This window comes from Mytilus galloprovincialis, chromosome 4, assembly GCF_965363235.1.
Source record: "Mytilus galloprovincialis chromosome 4, xbMytGall1.hap1.1, whole genome shotgun sequence".
Taxonomy (NCBI): Eukaryota; Metazoa; Mollusca; class Bivalvia; order Mytilida; family Mytilidae; genus Mytilus; species Mytilus galloprovincialis.
In genome coordinates this window covers 7,979,689-7,998,383 of record NC_134841.1, presented here as the reverse complement: position 1 = coordinate 7,998,383, position 18,695 = coordinate 7,979,689, and the positions used below count along the sequence as shown (strand labels likewise).

Here is an 18,695-nt window from a genome sequence, read left to right as displayed (position 1 = left end):
AACTTAGTACACATGTTCCCTATGATATGATCTTTCTAATTTTAATGCCAAATTAAAGTATTGACCCTTATTTCACGGTCCAGTGAACATGTAAAATGATAGTGTGAGTGGGGCATTCATGTACTATGGACACATTCTTGTTTTTTTTAAATCTCTGATTATGTCTTTCTGTCCATTCATTTTTTCATGTCCACACTATAGTTTGTCTCATGCAAATTTTATGAAACTCGTAAACAACTTGAGTGCCAATGACATATATAAGAACATATTAATCTTCTTGATTTATATCTTTAATAGTTCATGCCTTTTAATTTAAAACTTCTATAATTTTCTTCATTACAGAGTACATGACACTAAGATGTTTCTAATCCAGTTTCTACAGCTGATTGGTGCATTTCATGCCACTGGCAAAGAGTAAGTTTATTTACTTTGAAATAGTGTCAGTGTGTATTTTCTTGTATTTTATCTATAAATAGCTAGATGCTAAACACAAAAGAATGGTCAAATTTACTCTAAGAAAAGTGACAAAACCACAAAATTAATCCAACGAAAATTAATGTTTCTTAAGTATATTTCGAAAAAAAAAGAAATAAACCCCTGACTTAGTACTATTTACTCTCTTTTATATTTAACAATTTAACCAGTATACGTACATGAATAGTGGAATTATTTTTATATTGAAATTTATGCATGTTTTATACTTTAAAATGAAACCAGCTGATTTACAAGAACAGTGCCAATCTACTTTACAGAAATTTAGTCTATGCATGTTTTATATTTTAGAATGAAACCAGTTGATTCACAAGAAAAATGCCAATCTACTCTACAGAAATTTAATATATGCATGTTTTATATTTTAGAATAAAACCAGCTGATTTACAAGAAAAATGCCAATCTACTCTACAGAAATTTAATATATGCATGTTTTATATTTTAGAATAAAACCAGCTGATTAAGACGAAAAGTGCAAGTCTACTCTACAGAAGTTTAATTTATGTATGTTTTATATTTTAGAATGAAACCAGCTGATTTACAAGAAAAGTGCCAGTCTACTCTACAGAAATTTAATCTATGTATGTTTTATGAGGTGAATACAGAAGATGACAAGCGAGAGGAGAATACATATTTCCTGGATGATGACATTGTATTTAAAATAGTTATTATTTGTATGTCTACCGTATATCTTCTTCAGCTAAAAGGTTTGTTACTGAGATCTACTTTAGAACTGTAGAAATTAACTTGAATAAGAGTAGTTGCTCATTAAAGGAAATTGCTTTGACTGTAACCTTTTGATTGGATAAAACTTTTATATTCAATAAAACATCTTTTAGACTAATTTAGATGGTCCTTTGATATTTTAGTCTTCAACATAAACTTAGATTTAGAATATTTTAACTATATATGTTTTTAAACTGAACATCAAAGTAGTGTTTGAAATATTGAAGAAAAAATAAATTGTTCAAGATAAGTTTTTTATGCCCCACCTATGATAGTAGAGGGGCATTATGTTTTCTGGTCTGTGCATCCTTCTGTTCGTCCATAGGTAGTTTTTGATGAAGTTGAAGTCCAATCAACTTGAAACTTAGTACACATTTTCCCTATGGTATGACCTTTATAATTTTAATGCAAAATTAGATTTTTACCCAATTTCACAGTCCATTGAACATGGAAAATGATAGTGCTAGTGGGGCATCCGTGTACTTTGGACACATTCTTGTTTCTTGTTTTCTTTTAATTTCATTTAGATAATAACTGATTTAATTTTTCTTTCCATTGTAGGATCAGGACAGACGACTGCAGCCACAGCTTTTCTATTAGCCTTATTTTCACACATCCTTAACCATGTGGTGATCAGACTTCAGGCATCATTATATGACAAGGAAAACCCAAATAAAATACTCGGTCACATAGTAGAGCAGGAAGGTACTCAATTTTTTGTTAAATCAATTCCTTATAATAAATATAAAAAGATGTGGTATGAGTGCCAAGAGACAACTCTCCATCCAAGTCACAATTGTAAAAGTAAACCATTATAGGTCAAAGTACTGTTTTAGTTTATAAACTGGAGGACGATGTTTTATGCTACGATGTTTTATGCTACGATGTTTTATGCTACAATGTTTTATGCTGCACCAATATTTGATGAAGTTTCATTAGGATGGTACTAGTTAAAATAAAAAAATGTGTCAAAAATGTTTACCCATTCAAGGTCATGTGTGTATGATAGATATCCTCTTAAAATAATTGATTGAAATGTAAACAAAATTATGGATGAAAAAATAATGTATTGATTCATGGGATTATGTCAATGCATATAGTTGTCAAATACCATATTCCTTATTTCAAAACCATAATGAGGCTTTTAACATTGTGCAAGAATAAGAGTACATAAAAGGTATCATGTCAAGGATAAAATGCTTTAAATGTATAATTGTAAGATCATACACTTTAGGATGAAGTATTCTCTCTATAGCCTTCAAAAGAAACAAACAGGCAATGTTACACAAAAGAAGGCTATCATAGATAAAGGTGCATCAAAATAATCAAATACAAATAATAACCCTGGCAGTATTGTAACCTTTTCCCCAAAGCACATGGAGACCAACATCTGTTAGTGAAAAAAGCATTTGTATATTAGAAATGATTAGCAATTATTCTGGAATACTGTGAAACTACTTTATTTCGTGGGTATCAATTTTCGTGGTTTGAGCAAAATTTACATGTTGTGGGTTTTTAAATTCGTGGATTTTAGTTTTCCACCAAAAAAATGAAATGAAAAATTAAAGCCTTTAGAAACGAAGGTTACAAATAGTCTGGATTGAGCAAATTGCAAAGTAAACATTGACCTGTGTAAATCATAGTTAACATTAACCCATGATAAAGTGATCAGCAGATTAAAGACCATCAAAGGTGCTAAGTAGGCCATAAACATGTCACCTAAAGAAAACAGTAACATAAACAAATGCAATAAACGTATCTTGAATTGTCAAATAGTTCTTATCAAAATCAAGCCTAGCATGAAATTATAATTTCCCATATGTACAAGAACTATGAGGATATAAAATGAACACTTTATCATACTAGCATATCAATACCAGAAATCTGACTTTCATCGATCAAAAGTTTTTTTTAAGAGAATTAAAAGATCAAAAGTTGCACAGTTTAGGTTATTAAGGATTAAATCCTGCATTTGGTTGTAGTTCAGTGACTGCTTTTAAAGTATTCTCAGATTTGGTATTCAATATATTCTCTAGATCATGCCAATAGTCAAACCTACCGATGGGATCTTTCCATGTCATGATGTCTTGATTTGGACAATGGTTGTTTTAATTCGTTGGACATTTAAATTCGTGGATAAATCCAGGAAAACCACGAAAATTGGTACCCCACGAATAAAAGTACTTTCACAGTATAAGAGATGATTATAATAACTGTGAAAGTTTCCTATTTAGTTTTAGAGGAGAAAGTTCAATCTAATACTTGATCCTTTTTGATCCTTTTATTTAATGCTTGATCCTTTTATTTAAAACTTGATCCTTTTATTAAATACTTGATCTTTTTATTTAATACTTGATCCTTTTATTTAATACTTGATCCTTTTCTTTAAGATGATGATGTGTCTGACGATAACCTTTGTAATGGTTTGACCTCTGACCCGGAACCAGATCAACACATTAACAAAAATGGAGAAAACAAAGTAGAATTGAGTCAACAAGATACAGAGGACAATAAAGATCTCTCAGAAAAGGTTTGTTTATGATTTATAAACCCAACATGTGTTGTATTTGGATTGATTGATATCTAACCTTCAATGACCTCTATGTTTGGGTTTTTCTAGCTGTGTTGAAATCACACTTGTGGCACTTTTGGTCGTTTGTTGACTCTTTGACACATTCCCCATTTACATTCTCAATTTTATACATGAAAATTGAAAACCTTTACATGATTATATGATATGAATATACCCTGCTGCTTAAGATTAGACGGACATGTTGAACCAGACTTTAAGTGTGCCTTTTCTCACTAAAAAGTTCCATTAAAGACATGTCACCCCAGTACATGCACACATTTTTCTGGCTCCAAGCCAACTTTTGTCTCTGCTTTTAATCCTAAATGCCACATGCTAGGCAGAGAATACCCCCCCCCCCCCCCTCCAAAAAAAGGTCCTCCTTCCCATAATACAAGGCTGTTACCATTTTGGATTTGGATAAACAAATATTACTTTCAATGAACTGATCAGAAAAAAAATATACTGTGGATTCATTATTATTCGTTGGATACCAATTTTTTCATGAATTTCAAGGGAACAGGTGAACCACAAAATTAAATGTTCAATGAAAACCAATTTTTCCATAGGCTTGTATCCATAACCACGAAATTAAATATCTATGAACATGTAAGTTTTCCTCTATCCTGAAAATTAGGACCCTAGAAAATAAAGGAATCTACAGTATAGTTATATTATATAAAATGCAAAAATAAGTCTGAAATTAACATATTTTGCGCAATATTTTATTTGTTTAACCTATATGTTAACTTTGCATAACAATCAGTTTAGATCGACACAAATATATCAATTTTATTTTATGACTGCTACTTAACAGCATTTTAACAAAGCAAATTGTTGATTTATACATTCTTTTAAATATATTTTCAGAAATCTCGACAGTCAAGACCAAAAAGTTATAAAAGAAGACGTAGACGTGCTAGAAATGATAGTAGTGATAGCTCTGATCTTTCTGATATGTCTGATCTCAGTGAAGGTACAGTGAAGTTCCCGGTGTCTGCGCGGCCGGTGATACTGCGCATTAGCTGATTTCGTCATACCAATACCGTAACACAAATAAATTTGTTCTTGTTATTGTTTTAGCATTTGGAAGGAATAAAAAAGAATAACATTGATAAGGTCAAAAGTTAAGTAATAATTGCAATCCTGAGATTTACAATATTTGGCCAATGTCCATTAAAAAAATACATCATCAGATAAAATTTGTTTAATTTAAGTCAAATTTATATCAGATTGAAATATTTTTTGCTCTGCATCCTTAGCAGTGTGCTTGGTTCAAATTTAGCTTAAAATCTACCCTTTATTCAAAATAAGCTATTTTTGGAAGGCATGAGCAAATCACCAGACATTGGAGGAACTCTCAGAACAAGGGTTTCCCTAATTTTGGACACAAATTACACAAAATCTTGAGGGTGAAAACCATACAAACAGATAATTTTATGAAATAAAAGTATGTTATGAATGTGTTCATACAATATTATCGAGTTATTGGTTTTATCTGTTGCGCGGATACACCGGACTGCACCATACATGATAGTAGTCATAGTTTTGATCTTTCTGATATGTCTGATCTCAGTGAAGGTATATGATAGTAGTGATATCTATGATCTTTCTGATATGTCTAATCTCGGGTATAGGATAAACAGTGTACAAACAGACATGTCATATATCTTTCGATGACAATTTTGAATAGATTTTACTATTGATTGATTGTTGGTTTTTTTTACACCACTTTCAGCACAATTACCTATATTGTGGCAGTAAGTTTTTGTTGATGGAGTGCCTGGAGAGAATCACAAACCTTTGTCAGGAAAACAGATGTTTTGTCAACTAAGATTGAAGTCCAAAACATCGGGTTTAAACTCGCAACCTCAGTGCCGATACGAAAAGATAAATGTACAACTTCATTATTATTCTATGGATACCAACTTTCATGAGTTTCGTGGATACAGGTGAACCTCAATATCAAATGTTCCAACAATAACAAATTCCCAATAGGCTTGTATGCAGATTTCGGCAAAACCAAAGAATATCTGCTACTGTTTAAGTTTTCCTTAATCCACAAAAATTGGTACCCACAAATACAATTGTCTTCACACAGAACTTACAATTGAAGTAATTTAAAAAAAAATATTTTCACCTAATTACTGTATTTTCTGTATTTTCTTATAATAATTGAATATGGACAAATCATTGTTTGCTCAAATGATTGATCAGGGTTTTTATTGTTACTATTTCAGGTGGTGATGACTTACCTGAAGATTTCATGTCAGAAGAATCAGAAGAGGAAGAAGAATTTGTGGGATTTTTTACCAACGATTCAGACTCTGACATGTCTGATCACCTCATGGACAGTCAAGAACTAGAACCTGGCATTTCAAATGAAGGGAAAATCTTGGTTAAAAATAAACTCCAGACAATTGAGGAGAGAAGTAATGCCAGTGATAGCTCACAGAATACTGACAGCAAATCTCCTCGTCCTTCATCTAAAACTGATGCTAGCTCCAAGGTTAACCCATGGCTAAAATCAGTAGACCGTGATAACCTGGCTCATTTTTCTTCAGAATTGTTTTCATCTTCAATGAGTTTTCTTGGACAGAATTTTAAATTTTCTTCGCTAGCTGATTCGTCATTTGAGAAAGACATAGAGGAATACGAAACATGCAAAGATGTGATACAAGGCAGAAAACAAGTATCTGTACCTCCAGGTTTGTATAGACATAATTACATGAAGTATTAGTAGTGAGTTGATGGATCTGAATACCACCATTTCTGTAAATCCCCACTTTCTGTCGTGACAAAGTTAAAGTTAAGTAACAATGATATACATATAACCAAGACCCTGCAGATGAACAAATTGATCCTCTGAATGTTACTTCGGCTTCAACCATTAGTAAATATCATTTATAGTTATATAAAAAAATGATTGATTGTAAATGGTTAATTAGTTATCAAAGGTATCAGGCTTGTAATTAATATGATATGAATTTAAGACATATAAACAAATACAGAGTTATCTCCCCAAGGATTAGAAACAATTACAGAGTTATTTCCCATTTATTTACAGAAGTAATAGTTTCAGTTGCATAGGGTCAATAATTGTTCATGTTCACGATTTAAACTCAAGATTTTATCCTTTACATAGGTTTACTTAAAAGTTCGATACAGTTATCGAGACAGCAGTGTTCTCCCAAGACATTTTATTTAGCATCCTGATAAACAGGGAAATTTGAAAAACTATCTTGTTTCTAAAAATCGTAGCTTCAAATCCATTACATAATGTGTAAGAAAATCAATTTAGATAGCATCACATTTAAGAAATAATGCATCACATTAAAAAAAATAATGCATCACATTTAAGAAATAATGCATCACATTCAAGAAATAATGCACCATGATGCTAAAATGCCCTGAGAAGAGCACTTGACAGTCCTAGTAGAGATGCACTATATTCTTTGAATAACATGTCGAGATATATTATTTTAGGATTTGCCTCTACATCTGAAGCCCACCATGTAGCAGAGATAACCAGTAAGATGGCTAACTTTGTGATAGAAACAGACACTGAAGCTAGTATTATGCCTACAGATGCAGGTTTGTGTTGTAGTATTAGCTCAACTTGTTGTACTCATGCTATGTTGTCCTTCCACTGTCTGCATTTCAATTGGCCAATGTGTTTTTGTTGCCATCTGTCCCTTCGTACCATCCCATAAAATATTTGTTACATTTCACATTTTTCTCAATGATTAGGAATCAAGGCTTTCTGATATGTGGAAACAAGCTTTATGTTCTAAAGGTTAATTAGAACTTGCTATTTAGTGAATACATCTTATAGCTACATGTAGTAGAAAAAAATAGAAATCCAAAAGTCTAAGCGTACTGCAGAAATATGTGTGCATATTGCTATGAAGTAAACACTGCTTTTCACAGTACTGTGACTTCAAAATTAATTGCCATGTTTTTATTCATACAAAAAAAAGCAACAGTATCAGAGTCCTAATAATATGAACTCACATTCATAATTTCAGTAGTGATTTTCCTTGACAAATTTTTGCAATTTGATCTCTTATTTTTTACCAATAATTAATGATTTGTGATAATAAATGCATGTTTAAGTTCTGACTTTACAGTATTGAACAATGTTGATAAGACTATAATTATGTAAATATGGTAGAGATTGGTCTGTTTTACATGTCCAAAGTTTACTTTACAGAACAGTCTGCTACAGAGACAGAGGAACAAAGCAGTGAAACAGAGTCAGTAGAAAGGTTAGTTTCTAACAATGTCTCAGTAAAATATATGGAACAGGATTAGTGGAAATAATTGAGAATAATGTATACTTTGCACATTCAAACTGATATGCTGGTTGCTTATATATGTACATCATGGATGTGCAGCCCATAGCCAGGGATTTTCAAGGAGGGGTTATTTGGACTCACGAACTCGACTTTAACAATCACTATTCGAACAGAACATTGACTTTAACAGTGCTTATTTGTTTTCAAGGGGGGGAACCCCCCTGGCTACGGGTATGGATGTGAGTGCCTAATGTATGCTTATATATCAAGGCCTTTAAGTCTTTATTATTCCTACTCAACCCCAGCAAACATTTGTTTTTAGGTCAAATACAAATCACTTGAGGTCATATCTTAAAGGTCAGGTCAAAAGATAAATTCTATAGTATAATATGACAATTTAATTCCTACTTTTGTTGTAAGAGATATTTTACTTTTTATTTGTTGTTCAGATACTAAAGGTTTAACAAGATGTTATTCTATAAAAAAAAAATATTAACAGGTCTGAGGATGAACACCGTCAGTTACAGTATACTCTAGATATCATACAACAGGAAGGACTGTTGCCTGTTGTCAAGGTGATGAGTGATTGGATGAGATGTAATACTGGTGTCATCTCTACTTGTGCTCAGGTAAGCTACTAGATACAGTCCCCTTTGAATTTTTATAACCTCATGTAGGAAGTAGAATAGTATACTGCTTTGACTTGTCAACCTGCAAGTCCCTTCTTTTGTCTGTCTATCCACTTGTTTGTTCATCGATGACTTTCATAGCATATTTTATATAAAGAACTATTGTTATTTGGTCTAGACTCTTTATTATGTCGAGTTGTATCATGTAAGCAAGTATTATAACTGCTAGACAGTCCCACCTTGCTTGACAATACTGATGAATAATTTTTTTACCCAATTATTTATTCAACACATATTTATCATCTGTTTAATATAAAGAGTGCCATAGATATTGCATGACATTATATGTATACCATGTATTACATGTAGTATTGTTAGGCATCAGAAGAAAAGATTTCAAATTTTTCCAAACCCTTGATGACTAAAAAAATATAGATGTATTTTTTAGAAAGACACAAAGTTCTTGTAAAAGAAGAAGATTGTGTGTGAAATCCATACTTAATTTTATACACACTATTCCTGACTATTATATATGTTAAAAAGAAACATATTAACATAAATGTATTGATGTTGTATGATTCACAGTTTTTAAATGACCGCAAATTTTTTTTTGGGAATGTATAATGGTGTGATATTGTCGTCCGAAGACACATTAGTTTCCAGACAATAACTTTAGTTTAAGTGAATAGATTTCTATGAAATTTTTTGAGAAGGTACACTACCACAAAAAGAAGGTTGGAATAGATTTAAGGGATGATGGTGCAAATTGTTTAGGAATAAGGTACCCAAAGGAAGCATTTTTTCTAGTTTCAGGATAATAACTTGTGTATAAGTATTTCGATTGCTCTGAAATTGTACCACAATGTTTAATACCACAAGTAAAAGATTGTGATTAATTTTAGGGGTTATGGGCCCAACAGGTTAGGAATTAACCCTTTCGCCGATGAGTCCCGGTTTACCGGGATTCACGCTTCAGACAGCTGACGATGAGTCCCGTTTTACCGGGATCAGAATACCTCTTTTATATTTCCAGCTCAAAACAGTGCAAACATGAGTAATCTTTCTTTGATGAATACCCGGATGAAAGTGTAAACATGGCGCTTCCGTTTGATGAAAACCGTGTCAAAATCAGACGAAATTTACAGAATTAACGAGAATTTGAAATGAGGGAACATTTTTTTTGAAAGAATATGGAAGAATTGAAGCCAAACTAGTATACTTTTTTGACATAAAATGTCGTTTTATGTACAAAACACTTGGAATGGACATCGTTCAGTGCGAGGAATTTGTACAGCCTCATAAAATTTTCAAAATTATGCCGTTTTGGGTTAAAAAATTACGATTTGGGGTCTTAGAGCAGAATTTTGAGAATTTCACCTAGATAATGCCGAAAATTTGAAAATTTGAATATTTCATGAAGAATAAATTATCAAAACATGAACAAAACTGTGAACATGATGTTAGTGAATGAAATAAATACACAAATAACTACAAACAAGTTTTTATTGACATTTATTATGAAGATCTCCCACTTGAGTAATAGTAGCCAGGGAAGCCATCGTCTCAGAGTAGCTTCTGTCTGGGCAGCAATCGGTGAAAGGGTTAAGGGCCAAAAAGGGTTTAAAAACAAGCATTTTTCTAGTTTCCAGACAATAACTTGTGTGTTAGTGTATGAATCTTTCTGACATTATACTTAAGGTTCCATTTCACAAAAGGAAGGCTGGGATAGAGTTTGGGGTTTATTTCCGAAAACATGTAGGAATTAGGGGCCAAAAACTAGCTTTTATCTAGTTTCCAGACAATAACTTGTGTTTCAGTAATGGATCACTCTGAAATTGTACTTCACGGTTCCATACTTCAAAGGAAAGGCTGGGAATGAGTTTTGGGGTTATTGCTTCAAGGGGATTTTCCAAAAATTGGGCAGGGAGGTGTCAAATTTTTAAGGGGAATTTTTTTTTCTCCAAAATTTGAAATTTTGAAAAGTTTCAAGAAGAAATCTTCAATTGCACAGTATTGTACAATAGATTTGTAAGATCTTTGACCACATTTATTATGTGTCAGAAACCTATATTATGTCAAAAAATTTATCATAATCCAACTTTAGACAGTATCAAACTTGAATTTTGTGTCCAAATTTGCCCCAATTCTTAGGGTTCAACCGATGCTGTCGTATTAGGCTGCGCTCATCAAAGCGTTTTATTTATTATAAGGTGATAAGCCTTTTAATGTTGTACAATAAATCCACATCTTGAAATATACAATTGATTGCAATGAAGTTGGAGTTAAACAACTTATGTTAAATATGATACAAGTTTGTTTTTTTATTGAAGGTTGATTACATTCATAGTCATGCATTTTAAAGTTTCTTGAAAAAGTTGGGCCATCTATATTTACATTTTACATCATGCTGGTGCTATATACTAAGAAATTGCTTCTTCATATATGACATTTGAAAGTTTTAGTCTCTGGTTTGAAATATGAAGAAAAATCTTTAAACTGGCTACTGAAAAAAATACACTGCAATCATTAAAGTACAATGCTAACCCAATATATAAGGAGTTACTTCTCTTTAGCTACTAGAAACATTGATTTACTAACATTGACTTCTAGAGATATGATAGCCTGAGGAACTAACTGTCAGAACTGCAGCAGTATTTACCCCAGTGATATTCAAATAAAATATCAGATTTATTTCTGAATTGTTAATTTTCATGAGAAACAGGGCACTTTATACTCTTAGGAGTGAAACATCATCAGTGGTGGTATCCATCAGGTGAATGGAATTTTAAGTAATACTTAGTATCAAAAGTTTACCTTTTTATGCTCTATCTGGGGGCATTATGTTTTTCAATCTGTGTGTCTGTTCTTTTTTCAGTTTGTTTGTCCATCAGTCCAACTGTCCCTCTTCAGGATAAAGTTTTTGGTTTAAGTTTTTGGTCAAGGTAGTTTTTGATGAAGTTGAAGTCCAATCAACTTGAAACTTAGTAGACATATTTCCTATGATATGACCAAAATATCATTATTGATGAGAACAACATATATACTTAAAAAGAACAATTAAGTTCCTAACTTTAGAATTCAAATACTGGGGAAAATGGATATTGTTGATAATCCAATATCTTAGGTTGTTGGCATTTACTGTGGACTGCAGACAATTAGTGTAGACTGTTGTCTTCTTGTATTCATATTGAATATAAATATTGCTTTATAATAAATTTACTAATCATTTAAACAATGTATGGATATCAAAATGTAAAATAGTACAAAATTAGTACAATTCTCAGAAGTTAGTTATACATGAATTTAAGGCAAACATTACATTTGCCTATAAAATCATCTGATTTGGGCAGGTATAACCACAGGTAAACACAGGTAGTAAGGATAAAATACATTTGAAATTAAAAAGTGATATTATTTAGTTTTGTGTTTATTCAATATTGATCCATCTTTGAAATATCATCAATTTTTGAGCATTTTGAAACAAGATTAGAATTGAATGAATGAAGATCCTATGTTAATTCTTAATTGTCAATAAAAAAACAAACAGATTTTTATAGTTTGTTCTTATGTTGTACTGTTACACCATTGTCAAGGGTTAAGGGGAGGCTTGGGGTGCCTTCAATCTAGTTTAACCCCACCACATTCTGTATATGGCTGTCCCAAGTCAGGAGCCTTTAATTCTGTGGTTCCTTTGTTAAATTTAATCATTATTTTGTATTTAAATCATGTCATTAGTTTTCTTGTTAGAATTGTTTTACATTTGTCATTTTGGTGCTTTGTATAGCTGACTATAAAGCTATTGGTTTTACTCATTGTTGAAGGCTGTACAGTGACCTTTAGTTGTTAATTTCTGTGTCATTTGGTCACTTGTGGAGAGTTGTTTCATTGGCAATCATACCACATCTTCTAATTTTTATAACGTCTTGTTAGATTCCAAATTCAATACTTTTATTATATCTTCTAAAACTTAGTGACAGGCTTAAAGTATATTAGCTATTCTTCCCGTCTTCCTGTATAAATTTTCATAACTAAACTTTTCAAACTGTTACTCAGGAAGTTTTATTTCTTGGAAGATCATTGATAATTTTTTTTAAAGGAAATGAGGATGGCTTTTTTTAACATTAAAATATATGTATTCAAATTTCGACGTTCATAGATATTTTTCTTGCATTTATATACCCTTGGATGAAGGTTGCATGGCATAATGTAGCGTAAAAACATCAATGTGATCAAACGCTATTTGAAATAAGAAGCAGTTATTATTTCATAATTATCATCTTCTGAGTGCTGCGATCGGTGTGACAAAAAGGTAGAGAGAGACAAATCATCCAGAAGCTTAATTTCTTTATTGATAAAAAAAACAGGTTAAAATTTTCAGGTGACCTATGCAGGAAAGGAATTGATGTCTTTTATGGATAAAAACTTCAAATAAATAATCTATATGAACAATAGTTATCTAGTCATGCTGAGGCAAAAGTTGTTATTTCTTTGTACAAATGTATTTGTATATTTACGACAGCTGTTCTAGTAGAAAAGACAAGGAAGTCCACATATTCATTGGTTTTTTTTTCTGTGTTATTTTAGAGCTTGAAAGAAGATTGTTGAAAAATGTTATTTTTTTCTTTGACAATCGATTTCATGATCACATAAACCAATAAGTTTATTTTCCCAAAAGAGATAAATATTCCATAGATTTGATTTGTTTAATCTTAAAGAAAGAATATAAACTTTCTCAAATCTACATAAAACCAAAATAAAAATGTCTTAATGCTTTAACAGTGATCCTCTGACTGATGTAATCATAATCCTTCAATTTATTTTCTTACGATATCATCCATATTTATAATTAATATCCTGACCCCATTTGATTTATTGAGTATTCAGAAAGAATTATTGTAATGTTGGGTATTCTCAAAGAATTATTGTTATATTTTGTGTTTTTTATGCAAAAAAGCTGTATATGGGGAAAGCTGCAGTAAGCAATACTTGCAAATTAATTTTTGTTCATGATATTTTACTACAAAATCTGCAAATGCATTAATTAATGTTGCATGCTTGTCTGTTATTGAAGATTCATGATGACAAATTCACATATTAATTAAGAATTTACAGTTATTTAATTGTTATAACACCTTCATCAGCAGTATTTGTAAGGTACAATTTTTCCCGTAAAGCTTTAAAACATGGTCACTGGCTTACGATCAAATTTTCTAATGTAGCATCCAACAACAAACTAGGATAGCGTAACTTAATATCAAACTGTCAAAATTAATTAGTAAGAGCTAGACTCGTTACATCAGTTCTAAGCAAAAGAACAACTAACAGAAAGACAATATACACAAAGTACTCTAAGATTAATCACAGTTTAATGGGAAAGCTATCTCAAAGCTCAATTTCAGATTAAAGATAAACACTAAAATAGCAATCAGTACACCTCCAATAAATTTAGTGTAACAATGTAATAGGTAGTCTGAGAAATACATGGCTTGTGCAATCCAAAATACAAGTAACAACTTTCTGTAAGACCATAACTGTTCAAAATCGGAAAGAGATACGACATTTATGTATCAAACTACAAAAATGTACTAAAAATTCTTAGTAATGTAAGTTCTGATGAAGACATTGTTCAAAGCTCACACTACATTATTAGATTGATAACATTTAATTTAAATCAGTAAAAAATATTGATTGGTATACCTAGGTATGTTACTTTCATTTTACTTAAATATTGTATCTGCTTCAGCTATTTTTTCCCTATTCTCATGATCCATGTCTCATCCTATAGCTATTCTGTCCCCATTCTCGTGGTCCGTATGTCTAGATTCCTAGATGTCAGTACGTATTGATCTGACAAACAATGCACACCACTCTCTCAGTATAATGATGTTTAACAATTCTTATCATTCATTGATAGCTGTGTTATATAATGTTAATATTTGAAATATTTGTATTTCAATCATGTACAGCTATTGTTTTGTAATTTACATATTGATTTAATCTGTCAGCATAGTGTTATCTAGTCTATTATGTGTCATGTTGCAGATAGTTTCTAATAGATAATCTTTATTGGCAAAATAATATAAAGAAAAAGAAAGACAGATAGTTTCTTACAGATAATCTTTATTGGGAAAATGATATAAAGAATAATAAAAACATAATATAAAAAACATCGATGTCTTACTAGAGATTTGTCAGTCATATTTAGTAGGTTAATTTTAGTTTAAGAATAACACATGTTTGAAATTCAATTGGAACCTGATATTGATCTCAAGATCAAGAAATATTGGAAATGTTATTTGGATTTTAAATCTGTTCAAACTTTAAACATGTCCTAAATTGTCTGTATTAGATGCAGTCCTGAAAAATGCATGTGTCCACAGTTTTTATATGTAAACATTTAAAAATATTCTGTTACAGTTTATTTTAAATCTTTCTTTTGTAGAGTTCCCAATCACTGTGGCACAGATTGTCAATTTTACTGAATATTTTACCAAAGGAAAACCTCTTGGTGGATAATGGTAAGTGTTAGTGTAGAATGATCCTATTGCAGGGCAGAATGAGCATTTTCATTTACGAGGGGATAATAAACTTTTTCCTGTTGACAGTTGCATATTAAGAATAAATTTTAAAAACTATATATATGGTAAAAATGACCTGCAGCAGCATATTTGGAGTTTTCTACATTATTACTTCAATATCCTTCATAAAAAATGCTCATTTTGTTTTGATTTGGTGAAAAAACCTGACTGCCAGAGGTAACCTTTGATTCACCATTGTAATAATCTTCTCTGATGAAACCACAAATTTGACTGTTTTAAAACATTGTGATATGGATGATCAAATAACTGTCTATAGAAAAATGTACATTTAATGATGGTAATGGTGGCACATAATTCTTTGAAACCCTTTGGAAAATCACTTTTCCATCTTTTTCTCTAAAACTACATAGCAAAAATTTCAACAAAACTTTACAGACAGTTTTAATACAAAGTCTTCTTTCTTATGCAATTGGATAAATAATGATTCTAATTGTCCTGATTATACTGAAAGTCTGTGTCCATGTGTATTTATAAGAGTAACATTCTCCAGATGTGTCTCTACAAGATGAAGCATAGAGATGATTTCTGGGAACCAGTAGTTAAACAAATCAAAACATCTATGAATATTTAATTTCTCCAAAAAAGAGGAGTGGTTTGTAAAACATCTGTATTAACAAAGTGCAACCTTCAGTGGATTGGTGATTTATGATTTGTAGACCCTCTACAAAGGATTCTTACTTAATGTTAATTCTAATCCATGTATGATTTGTAGACCCTCTACAAAGTAATCTTACTTAATGTTGATTCTAATCCATGTAGGATTTGTAGACCCTCTACAAAGGAATCTTACTTAATGTTAATTCTAATCCATGTAGGATTTGTAGACCCTCTACAAAGGATTCTTACTTAATGTTGATTCTAATTCATGTATGATTTTCTTGAATCTTACCAAGTTCACATTCAATTTTATAATTCATATTAAAATAATTTGAGTAAATGATCAAACATATATTATTTGTTTAATGTGTAATTTTAGATAATTGTTGGATTGATGACTTAAAAGAAGTTCTCAAAGTGGTACAAGATTGTGACTGGAAACAGGTGATACCTCTAATGGAGGATGTTAGTCTGTGTCAGTTTTCTCCCTTGGCAGAGGTTCATAACAACATCGAATTCTCTGTGAAAAGGAGAGGACAGCTGAATGAAGTTCAGGAGGTATGCTAACCAGTCAGATTTCTGTAATTCAAGTTCATCAATGGCTAACACTGCTTTTAGTATGATGTTTGTTGTTAAGTCACGAGTTGAATATTTTTCAATATTTGAATTCTTAAATTAGTTATTCTTTTTATTACATTGGCAAATGGCTTTTTTTTTAAAGAAATTAATGTATAACATGTAAGGAACTATCTTTTTTCTATGCATTCACAGTTTGTTTTTATCTGCTGTTATCGACCTCTTGTCAATGCCTATTGTTGTATGACGTCAGAGAGTGAAATAACCACGTTTATTTCACATGTGAAATTATCTGTTTTTATTTAACTGGGAAATCAATGTAATTCATTTCAACCAATGTAATAATTAGTGACATTGATATGCCGAGAACCTGATAATTATTACTTATCTAGGAGTAGTCATATACTGTGAGATTATTACATGTTATAATACCCAGTTATCTAGGAGTAGTCATATACTGTGAGATTATTACATGTTATAATACCCAGTTTTTGTAATCTTAGAGAAAGTGTATAAATCAATGTAAAGGTAATGATAATTTTTATTTAATTAGTATCTGATAAATTTAGGACATTAGGACATTAGGACATTAGGACATTTGGAAATATTTGTTAGAGTGACTTCTCTTTGTCCAATAGCTGTGAAAAGACAAATAACCTAACTGAATTTCTTTTAAAGAAAATCTATGTCATTTTTATACGACCGCAAAATTTGAAAAATTTTTCGTCGTATATTGCTATAACGTTGGCGTCGTCGTCGTCGTTGTCGTCGTCAGAATACTTTTAGTTTTCGCACTCTAACTTTAGTAAAAGTGAATGGAAATCTATGAAATTTTAACACAAGGTTTATGACCACAAAAGGAAGGTTGGTATTGATTTTGGGAGTTTTGGTCCCAACATTTTAGGAATTAGGGGCCAAAAAGGGCCCAAATAAGCATTTTCTTGGTTTTCGCACTATAACTTTAGTTTAAGTTAATAGAAATCTATGAAATTTTGACACAAGGTTTATGACCACAAAAGAACGGTTGGGAATAATTTTGGGAGTTTTGGTTTCAACAGTTTAGGAATTAGGGGCCAAAAAAGGGCCCAAATAAGCATTATTCTTGGTTTTCACACAATAACTTTAGTTTAAGTAAATAGAAATCAATGAAATTTAAACACAATGTTAATAACTACAAAAGGAAGGTTGGTATTGATTTTGGGAGTTTAGGTCCCAACAGTTTAGGAATTAGGGGCCAAAAAGGGACCCAAATAAGCATTTTTCTTGGTTTTCGCACCATAACGTTAGTATAAGTAAATAGAAATCTATGAAATTTAAACACAAGGTTTATGACCATAAAAGGAAGGTTGATATTGATTTTGGGAGTTTTGGTCCCAACAGAATAAGGGGCCCAAAGGGTCCAAAATTAAACTTTGTTTGATTTCATCAAAATTGAATAATTGGGGTTCTTTGATATGCCGAATCTAACTGTCATGACTGTGTATGTAGATTCTTAACTTTTGGTCCCGTTTTCAAATTGGTCTACATTAAGGTCCAAAGGGTCTAAAATTAAACTTAGTTTGATTTTGACAAAAAATGAATCAGTTAGGTTCTTTGATATGCTGAATCTAAAAATGTACTTAGATTCTTGATTATTGGCCCAGTTTTCAAGTTGGTCCAAATCGGGGTCCAAAATTAAACTTTGTTTGATTTCATCAAAAATTGAATAAATGGGGTTCTTTGATATACCAAATCTAACTGTGTATGTAGATTCTTCATTTTTGGTCCTGTTTTCAAATTGGTCTACACTAAAGTCCAAAGGGTCCAAAATTAAACTTAGTCTGATTTTAACAAAAATTGAAATCTTGGGGTTCTTTGATATGCTGAATCTAAAAATGTACTTAGATTTTTTATTATGGGCCCAGTTTTCAAGTTGGTCCAAATCAGGATCTAAAATTATTATATTAAGTATTGTGCAATAGCAAGTCTTTTCAATTGCACAGTATTGCGCAATGGCAAGAAATATCTAATTGCACAATATTGTGAAATAGCAAATTTTTTTTTTAATTAGAGTTATCTTTCTTTGTCCAGAATAGTAAGCAAGAAATATCTAATTGCAAAATATTGTGCAATAGCAAGATTTTTTTTTAATTGGAGTTATCTTTCTTTGTCCAGAATCAACTTAAATCTTTGTTATATACAATATACAATGTATATTCACTTTTTACTA

At 31.2% G+C, this 18,695-nt stretch overlaps 1 protein-coding gene across 2 annotated transcripts in view; it reads left to right on the top strand.

The window, feature by feature from the left end:
• LOC143071285 (nonsense-mediated mRNA decay factor SMG5-like) overlaps positions 1 to 18,695 on the top strand; it is an 83,081-nt gene that overhangs the window by 13,319 nt on the left and 51,067 nt on the right. For both annotated transcript variants that reach the window (XM_076245505.1, XM_076245504.1), the window contains exons 9-19: positions 343 to 414; positions 1,015 to 1,199; positions 1,780 to 1,923; positions 3,609 to 3,748; positions 4,658 to 4,763; positions 6,028 to 6,495; positions 7,274 to 7,381; positions 8,001 to 8,055; positions 8,585 to 8,714; positions 15,157 to 15,232; positions 16,290 to 16,468. In XM_076245505.1, coding sequence (XP_076101620.1) covers positions 343 to 414; positions 1,015 to 1,199; positions 1,780 to 1,923; positions 3,609 to 3,748; positions 4,658 to 4,763; positions 6,028 to 6,495; positions 7,274 to 7,381; positions 8,001 to 8,055; positions 8,585 to 8,714; positions 15,157 to 15,232; positions 16,290 to 16,468 — 1,663 coding nt within the window. The remainder of the gene's footprint in view (positions 1 to 342; positions 415 to 1,014; positions 1,200 to 1,779; positions 1,924 to 3,608; positions 3,749 to 4,657; positions 4,764 to 6,027; positions 6,496 to 7,273; positions 7,382 to 8,000; positions 8,056 to 8,584; positions 8,715 to 15,156; positions 15,233 to 16,289; positions 16,469 to 18,695) is intronic.